The 9993-nt window shown below is 40.3% G+C and overlaps 1 protein-coding gene across 1 annotated transcript; it reads left to right on the top strand.

Moving 5' to 3' along the window:
* The first annotated feature begins 466 nt into the window (after positions 1–466).
* CXCL9 (C-X-C motif chemokine ligand 9) lies at positions 467–5171 on the top strand. Its single transcript, XM_082838069.1, has 4 exons — positions 467–597; positions 1703–1829; positions 3098–3182; positions 4422–5171. Exons 1-4 carry the CDS (start codon positions 534–536, stop codon positions 4524–4526), a joined length of 381 nt encoding a protein of 126 aa, XP_082694195.1. The 5' UTR covers positions 467–533; the 3' UTR covers positions 4527–5171.
* Positions 5172–9993: the final 4822 nt, after the last annotated feature.

The following is a 9993-nucleotide window of genomic DNA, read 5'->3' as shown; positions in this document are numbered from 1 at the left end:
GATTGTTTAAGATTGTTGGGTAAGCAATATAAGAAAAAATAAATGTGGCCATATATTATACATAAAGATATTCTACAAATAGTAAGAAAATTTGAAGAGTGTTTTACTTATCTGGACTTTAATATTTCCCATCTGGAAACCACATCTCCAGCCCTTCTTGTATGATGTTATTATATTCATTATATAACTTATTCTTCATCCAGGTGAGCAGCTGTTAGTGTGCTAAAGGCTGCCAGTGATGATGGTTTCACATCTCTTATGATAAACTACCCATTTATGTGAAATGGAAACATATAAATCATGCAGAAATTCCCTTGGATCAGAGAGTAGGGTTTCCCCCAGCACAATTAAGTTTGTGGTCAGTTTAGCTGGATCAGCTAAGACAACCAGCCAATCAGATTTTAGGAGGGAAACGGATTTCCTAAATAAATATGATTTCCAAGAGCATGTTCTCTAAAGAATTTCTCAGGCTTAAAATCAAATACAGGAGTGACTCAGTAGAACAAATACAGGAGCAACTCCATTCTACCACTATGAAGAAAAGTGGCATTCCTCTCCTTTTGGGTATCATCTTCCTGACTCTGATTGGAGTTCAAGGTAAGGGATTCTGAGTTATACTGGGTTAGTAAAGTCAGAGATGTGAACTGCTAGAAAAGTCTCTTGATTTGCCAGTAAAGGTAACTGCTTTGTGTGCATCAGAAAGTGATGTGAGTCAGTTGTTGTCAGTTATCCAAAGTTCATATCTTGGACCTGCCAAGACAAATACAAGTCTTCTCAGCCCACGTGTGTGAATTCCTGGCACAGAGTAAGTGTTCAATAAATGTTTGTTGAACTGGGTGATAATGAGATGAAGACTTTGTCTCCTAAATTATTTTTGTCACCCTGACAGTGTTTCTTGATAAGTATGTCTGTGGTTAACAAATTAAGTATCCAATAATCAGAGAGGTTGTCCCTAATCTGTTTACTAACTTCCTTTGTTATTTGGGGCAAATTAATGAACTTTTCTAGACTTCAGTTCCTCAGCTGTAAAATGGAAATTTTATAGTTATGCTTTTTCTACCTACTATACAATGTATGGCATATAGGAAGTACTGAGTAAATGTATGTTGAATAAATGAAAAAATTAAGGAATGAAGACAGTGTATTTTAAAGAATTTTCAAAAGTTTAAAGTACTACTGAAAACCAAGGCAGTGGGAAATATCAGGATGGTGGTGGTAATTAGTTATTGTAAGTGGAGCTTTTTGTTGAAACGAGTACCAACTCGTTTTTACTAAGGTCAGATAAAAAATGGCTTTGGGAGTTGCTTGAGATGCTATGGTCTGCATAGCACACATGAATTAGGTATCTGTGTATCTGACCTATGATAGACATTTATTGAATATTATAAAAATCCCTTTTCCTAAGGTTGTAAAATATGGTAGTTAAGAGTAATGCCTTTGGACCCAAAGAAACCTGTGCTAAGACCCTGCACTTGTCCCCTAAAAGCTGAAAGGCTTTGTTTTTTACTTAACTTCTCTGAACCTTGGATTCTTTATCTATAAAACGGAGATAACACCTACTCAAAATCTCGTGGTAATGATTAACAGACACTCAGTAAGTGATAGTAATAATCATGACTAAGTCAAATGTATCATTTGGGTGGATCGCCTAAATTGAGACATTGCTCTAAATCGATGTTTTCTACCTCTCTTTCCCCCTTAGGAACTCCAACAATGAGGAATGGACGCTGTTCCTGCATCAACACCAGCCCAGGGACGATCCATTCAAAATCCTTAAAGGACCTTAAACAATTTGCCCCAAGCCCTTCTTGTGAGAAAACTGAAATCATGTAAGTAAAAACTCATCCAACACATAGGCTCCAGCAATAAGTTTAGTGTAAGTATTACCCTCAGAACACTTGCCCATTCAGACACTTAAAATGCAGATAGTTGCCCCTCCATAAATCCAGTCTACTTCTTCCTTTTCTTCTAAAAAAACAAGCAATGTCTGGTAGAGGTTAGGAACCAAAGATGACATGTTCATTGTAGAAAATGTTTAATGTAAATGACCCAAAAGAAGAAATTAAAAATCGTCTATAATCCTACCATTCAGTGATAGGTAGTGTTAATCTCTCTGCATATAGTCTTCCAAATCTCCCTCACTGGCTTTGTGTATACATATATAGACGCTATATATATATATTTATACACACAATATATGTACCCAAAAATAAAATCATACACTACATACTGTTTTGTAATCTGCTTTTACATTAACACTATATAATGAACATTTCCTGTCAGTAAATCTTCTGTAATAACATCATTTTTTCCTAATAATGTCAATTTTAATGGCCAAATTTTATTCTATCATGTGGACGTACCATAATCTATATGACCAACACCTAAATGTAGGTTATTTCCAATTTTTTTGCTATTGAAAACAAACTGCTATTGTAGCAATATTGTGTCTTTAATTCTTTCCTATTAGTAATACCTTTCTAGAGATTAGAATTGCTAGATTAAAGGATATGCCTATTGTAAGTTTTTTGAAACCTAAATCAAGGATGCTGTATAGAATGACTACTCTTATTCTTAGATTAGACAGAAATTAAAGAAAATAGTCTTTAAATTGTTCCTGGAGAGTCTGATGTAATTTTAAAAATTCAACCAGTCTGTTAATCTTGTCTTAAGAAAACATTTTATTGATGTTTTAAGTTGTTTCACTAGAAAATTTAGCAAAATTCATGCTCATTTTCATTGTTTTGGGGGAAAAGAAAGTAGATATATTGGCAACTTGTCTATTTTATATTTTCACTTAAACCTAAATAGCTTTTTCCATCATAACAGAACCAATATTATCTTTAGATTTAACTTTCTCCTATTGCATATACCTGTTGGATTTTTTTAACTTAGAGTTATGTGCTATCCTAGAAATGTATCTAAGTCCCCTCAGTCACTTAAAAAATGAAAAGGCAGGAAAAAGACTGGAAGTCTCAGATGCTTATAGTGATGACACAAGTACATTTTTAATTGGGGAATTGAATTCTGTGGGTAAGATGAAGCATTTAAATTATTAAAAGTAAAAAGAAATATCTTGTTGCTATTTCTTTGGTAGTGCTACAATGAAGAATGGGGCTCAAACCTGTCTAAACCCAAATTCAACAGATGTGAAAGAATTGATTAAAGAGTGGGAGAAACAGGTTGGTGAAAAAAAGGAACAAAATTTTCTTTCTTTTAGAAATTAACTTTGGAAAACAAAGAATCATGTAGTTCCTTTAAGGATACGTTCTTCATTCATGTTATTGTGCTCCTATTTTTTTCGTAGAATGATGTCATCACCTTGAGGTGTAATGGTAGTCCTGCTTACAGTATCACTTGTCTATCTCTCCCACTAGAATGTGTGTTCCATGAGGGTAGGCAGCTTGTCTTTCCTATCCAATACAATAAATGCGTATTGAGTGGTAGACAGTGAGGATAGAAAGGATATAAGGTAGGGAATTCCATGGTGGTCCAGTGGTTAGGACTTGGCACTTTCACTGCCAGGGCCCGGGTTCAATCCCTGGTTGGAGAACTATCGCATGGCACAACCAAAAACAAAAAAAAAAGGTAATAAGATAAAGTCCCTTCCTTCTGTAGCAAATTTGCTAACAATTAATTATAGTACAATGTGAAAAATATAAAATAAATATATATATGTACAAGAATCTTGAAGATAATAGAAGAAGGAGTAATTAACTTTGCCAGAGGTGAAGGGACAGGAAGAAAGGGTTAAGGAAGACTTTTTATATCAGGTGACATTTGACTTGGGTCTTGAAGGATAAGTAGTTCACCAGGAGGGTAAGGACAGCATGAAAAAAACGACTAGAATCATGAGAGAGCTCACTGTGCTCCAGGAACCTCGGGTAATGTGGCTGGAGTTTGTGCGGAGGGAGTGAAGGGATTGAGATAGAAAAGTAGACCAGGAAAGGGGGAAGAATCCTGCATGGTGTGCTAAAGGGTTAAGTTTGAAGAGGGCCACAGAATATGTAGTTGGGCACTTGGTTCTGGACTCTGACAGACTAGCAGTTCTGCCACATACTAGCTGTGCAACTTTGGGCAAGACACCCGCTCCGAGCCTCAGTCTCCTCATCTGTAAACATTGGATGATAATAGTACCAACCTCAGAAAACTATAGTTGGGACAGGTGGGTCGTAAGCAAGATTGCAGTGGGGGTAGTAATGAGCCCAGAAAATGGACAGAAGAGAACCGGTCAGAAGGCTACTGCCTCCTCATCAAAGTGAGTGAAATAGAATCAAAAAGAGCCCCCCTGAGACTGAAGCAACCTTAAACTGGTTCTGAGGATAAAGAAAGACCACAGTCTGGAGAGTCCAAATATAATATAAGGAAGGAAAAAGGGTAAGATAGAGAAACATTACCCTTTTTTTTCTGTCTCCTCACAGGTCAACCAAAAAAAAAAGCAAAAGAAAGGGAGAAAATATAAAAAAACCAAGAAAGTTCCAAAAGTTAAAAAATCTCTACATCCTCCTCAAAAGAAGACTACATGAGCTACCATTTTACCAGCAAGCATTTTGTGTTAAAACGTTTCTTTTTAACTATACTGAAATAATTCCAAAAAGGGATGGCATCTTCATACATAAGCTTGTTGATTTGAACTAGAAAATTTAAAGCATTATTTTGAAATTGTCATTAAAGGTAGAAAGTTGCTTTTAAAATCCAGCTGTGAAGAATTGTTAGAGGCTAGAGTTTGTCTTTGTTTTTCCACCTCTGACCAGCTGAATTTCATCATGCTTAAGCCCACAATCTCCGTAACGCCCACATCTGGACCAATGTCCTCACAACCGCATCCCACACACAACAGCTGCCTGCGAGAACAGCTGTAGGCTTCCCAGGACTCCAGAGAATATCCTGAGGCACACGTCAGCAGGCCCCAGCCTGGGAGCATGCTGGGAAGCGGAGCAGTTTGGAATCGAGCTGGACCTCGCCAAGCTGCCGTGGCCGCCAGCATCTGTATTTGAATCTGCCTGTGGGCCTCTCATACAATGCATCTGAGATATCCGTGCCGTGTATAACTGTACCATTTACATATACATGTACACTCTCTAAGCAAATAATTAAGTGCAAAGCAGTATTGACATATGTACCCTGTAGTCTGAAATATTTTCTTTGTTAAAAGACAATGCTATCAATAAACGCACCACTGATCAGAAAACAAGTCTTGATTTTTTAATGTCTCAGACATGTACCTCAACTATTGCACGTGTAACAGTAATTCTCATGTGTCCTTATTCATTTGGTTTCATCTCAAATAAAGTGTAATTGAGATAAAGACATGGAAGCTCTTTAAAGTGCTCTTTGGAGACATAAAAAGACTTCAGCATAAAATTTGACAATACCTTATAACAACATTGACTTACAAGAGTTTACGCGGTATGCAATTTATTTCCTAATCCTCAAGGCCAATGCTATTCCAATAAGAATATACCCAGGAGACCAAAAATGTCCTGACTCTTTTCCATAACCTAAAAATATATATGTTTAAATATTATAAAGCCTCAAGTAGTTATGGAGACCCAAACATAGGATAAGTTGTTCCAGAGTGCAGAAAACTTGGGCTGGAGGTATTATGCAGTATGGAGTCTCTAAGAAGGTTGGGAGTGGACAGAGAATACCAGCCTTGTACGTTTGAGATACACTTGAGAGGCCAGATATGTGTGATATTTGAGCAGGTAGCAGCTGCTGATGGAGAACATGACAAAGCCCACAAGGACCTTAACCTGAGACACAGCAGTATGCTGTGGAGAGAGCTAAGATTCTGGCTTCTGAGATATCTGAGTTAAGATCAATCCCACCACTTATTAGCTGTGTGACCTTGGTTCAAGCACACTTTTTAACCTCCCTGTACACCAAGTTCCTCCTCCAGGATTGCTGTGAGGAACAGGCCCAGCATAGATCTTGGTGCATAGCAAGTCCTCAGGGTCGGTCCCAGCCTCCCCCGACCATTTACCTCTGCTGCACTTTCTTCGCAACAGAGGGTGTTTCACATCTCATACACATAGAGAAATGTTTCCAGGACTGAGAAAATAGGTTGGAGAAATGAGATCAAAAGCCTGCCTGACCAGTTCTCTGTATCTATATTTTTATACCCATAGTCCAGACTATCATTGTCTCTATTTTTTTGGTGGTACGCGGGCCTCTCACTGTTGTGGCCTCTTCCGTCGCGGAGCACAGGCTCCGGACGCGCAGGCTCAGCGGCCATGGCTCACGGGCCCAGCCGCTCCGCGGCATGTGGGATCTTCCCGGACCGGGGCACGAATCCGCGTCCCCTGCGTCGGCAGGCGGACTCTCAACCACTGTGCCACCAGGGAAGCCCGGCCATTACTCTTGATTAGATATAGTGACAGACACGGTGCACTTGCTTGTGCACAGCTTGCACTTGCTCTCCTCTGAGTTCACTTTGTCTTCATGACTGGTGGCCTTGTGACCAACAATGGTCCCAGGTCCTCCACCAGATGCTTGGAAGTGGACCTAGAGAGGCAGTAGTTACATAGAAGCAATAGCTTCCCATAGGTCCCTAGCAGTCCCAGTTTGGCAGCCGGACAGTCTTAGCTTCTTGGATTTTTCTCACGAACTCTTACGTGTGTAACTGTACCAGTGCTTCTGAAGGTTTGGTCAGTGAATCTTTCTCCAGTCCCTTGACTATCCTCCCAGACTTTCATTTCCCAAGATCCTCCCTCATCTGTGTAACATCTGATTCCTATAGTAAATCCTCTAATCCCTTAATATTCAGAGCGACTCTGCTTCCCTAACTGATACACCTGTGCCCGAAGCACTCTTCTTTGCACAGCTGTTCCTGCCTCTTCATTTGAATTTCAGCTTCAATGTCACTTCACAGTCTCCTTCCCTTATCACCCTTAGTGAAATAACCATCCTCTCCCCAGACCCTGTCTGTTGTAGTGCTTTCCAAAGTGGGATGTGTACACCCTATGGGGTAGATAAAATTAGAGTATTTATAACATATTTTGTCTGAAAAATAAGAAAGAAGTGAAGATTTACTATAAATCTGAAGTCAGCAATTGATACTGGCAGCTTCACTCAATGCATTTGTCAGGTGAGCCTGTGTCACATACAGATTTCCTGTGGAAAAAGTGAGACTTCCTTACCTGGGAGGGATTGACACACGCCCTCATTCAGTCACTTTCTTCACTTTGCAACAATGGGTTGCCACTTATGTGGGCACAGTCCTCTATGGCTAACTCTAAACTAGAACCAGGATCATGGGGATAATAAGACAGACTGCTAACTAAGCCAATCTTGACAAAATGGGCAAGTGGCTTTAAAAGATTCCTAAGGGGACTTCCCTGGTGGCACAGTGGTTAAGACTCCACGCTCCCAATGCTGGGGGCCCGGGGTCAATCCCTGGTCAGGGAACTAGATCCCACATGCATGCCGCAACTAAGACCTGACGCAGCCAAATAAATAAATAAATATTTTTTAAAAAGAAAAAGATTCCTTCTAAGAAATTCATGTGGAAGATAATAATAATGCAAACAAACTAACAAAAGAATAAAACATCCATACAGGGGATGCCTGTTCCAATTTTACCTAGAAGGCACACGATTTTTAAAAATCTGGTAGCTATGGTCTGTTTCATTCTCCTTTATCAGATAAATCAATCTAACTGGGCTTCCCTGGTGGTGCAGTGGTTGAGAGTCCACCTGCCGATGCAGGGGACACGGGTTCGTGCCCCGGTCCGGGAAGATCCCACATGCCGCAGAGCGGCTAGGCCCGTGAGCCATGGCCCCTGAGCCTGTGCGTCTGGAGCCTGTGCTCCGCAACAGGAGAGGCCACAACAGTGAGAGGCCCGCGTAATGCAAAAAAAAAAAAAAAAAAAAAAATCAATCTAACTTCATCACAATCTGAAATTATCTTTTAAAAATATTTATATAGCTATTTCCTGTCCCCTACCCCACCACAAACAATAATTTTCTTGACTACAGAAAAGTTTATTCTCTTCACCACTGCATTTATAGTGTCTAGAACACTGCCTGGTACTTTGGAAGCACTTAATAGGTATTTCTTCAGTTGATTGACATATGCTTTACCCTAAATTTTCTTTCATGTCTTTTCCAAATCAATCTGAACTACTCTTGTCATGACATCTGAACTTACCATGTTCCCTTCCGCCTTCAGCTTTGCTCACGCTCTTTTATTCACCTGCTCCACTCACCTCCCACCCCCATCTAACTGATTCCCGCCTATATATGATTCAAGTCTTGCTTTTCCATCCCAGAATGCTCCCAGTCACACTGAATTCCTCTCCCTGTGACTGCCCTGTTGTAAAGTGACCTTAACTCTTAAGAATTGTTCTCTGATTTAAAATTTAAATTATTTTGCTATACCAGAAAGCAGTTTGTATCAGAACAAATTTTATATATTAGAGCAATGGGTAATCAGTGAAAACATTAAATCTGTAAGCTATACGTTTAAAGTGAAATGCCAGTGATCTCTTGGTCAGTTAATTAGGAGAAAGCTATTTGAGGTTTCTTTATCCCTCCTAGGAAGATGCAAAGTTGCTTTCTTATTAGAAAGGAAGATAAAGAGAGAAACTGCAATCATAGGTGCTTTAGAATACGGTCACTCTGTTTTCTGGCTGGTATAGAGAGGATGAAATTAGGTGAGAAGGGAAAACAAGCAACCTTTCTTACATATAAGGAGTTAATTAGCTTCTAGGCAGTCACCTGAGGCATTTTGAGGCAAGTTAATTTAAAGTTCCCAGGAGAGTTTTTGATCCTACATTGTGTGTGTGTGTGTGTGTGGTACGTGGGCCTCTCACTGTTGCAGCCTCTCCCGTTGCAGAGCACAGGCTCCAGACGCGCAGGGTCAGTGGCCATGGCTCATGGGCCCAGCCACTCGGCAGCATGTGGGATCTTCCCGGACCGGGGCACGAACCCGTGTCCCCTGCATCGGCAGACGGACTCTCAACCACTGCGCCACCAGGGAAGCCCGATCCTACATTTTAAGGAAGTAAATAAATCACAACTGAGTAATCAAACCTAAGTGTGTGAATGAGAGTGTGGACTGGGGCAAATTGGTAAAAGATTACAGGGAAAGGTGACAAGTTCTATAATACATAACTATTTGCTTTCTTTAAAAGTTTGCTATATAATGGACTTCCCTGGTGTCACAGTGCTTTACAATCCACCTGCCAATGCAGGGGACATGGGTTCGAGCCCTGGTCTGGGAAGATCCCACATGCCACAGAGCAACTAAGCCCGTGCACCACCACTACTGAACCTTCGCTCTAGAGCCCGCGAGCCACAACTACTGAGCCCACGTGCCACAACTACTGTGGCCTGCGCACCTAGAGCCCACGCTCTGCAACAAGAGAAGCCACCGCAATGAAAAGCCCGCGCACCACAATGAAGAGTAGCCCCCGCTCACTGCAGCTAGAGAAAGCCCATGCGCAGCAATGAAGACCTGACACAGCCATAAATAAATAAATTTATTAAAAAAAGAAAAGTTTGCTATACAAATTTTAAAATCTCATCCTTTAAATATACTATTTCACTTTACTGTTTCAAGTTGACTATTTTCATGAGGAATTTTTTTGCTTAAAAAAAAGAAAAAAGTTGCTGGGACCTCTATCTTCAGGGAATGAGGCCGTGGCCTCTGCCTTCTGCGTAGAGTGTAGGACCAAGTGGGCCCAGTCACCTACCATCAGCTTTCCTTAACCATCTGAGTAGACAACCTGAGCTTCCAATAGAAGGAGGAACTAACATCAAAATCTATACGTGTGAGAGGAGAAATGACAAAGTAAATTATTAACAGAGAGGGAAAAAGTGTTGTTACTTAGAAAGAGTAATGCCAGCAATCACTTCTACAGTATGAAAAGCAGCAGAACATACCTCAAGGCAGATGCCTCTTGTTTGGAGACTTTGATTAGGGCCAGACTGGCTGGGGGTTTTTATGGAATGGAAGTTAAAGCAAATGCAAGCTAAATCTCCCTGAATA

The sequence above is a fragment of the Leucopleurus acutus genome (assembly GCF_964270905.1).
Source record: "Leucopleurus acutus genome assembly, chromosome: 4".
Lineage (NCBI taxonomy): Eukaryota > Metazoa > Chordata > Mammalia > Artiodactyla > Delphinidae > Leucopleurus > Leucopleurus acutus.
This window is presented reverse-complemented; position numbering and strand designations above follow the sequence as displayed.

Excerpts from the sequence above, each read along its gene's own strand:
- CXCL9 (XM_082838069.1), top strand. The coding sequence starts at position 534 with ATGAAGAAAAGTGGCATTCCTCTCCTTTTGGGTATCATCTTCCTGACT. Across the intron at positions 598-1,702 it reads GACTCTGATTGGAGTTCAAG|GAACTCCAACAATGAGGAAT; the intron begins GTAAGGGATTCT and ends TTTCCCCCTTAG. Across the intron at positions 1,830-3,097 it reads TGTGAGAAAACTGAAATCAT|TGCTACAATGAAGAATGGGG; the intron begins GTAAGTAAAAAC and ends TTTCTTTGGTAG.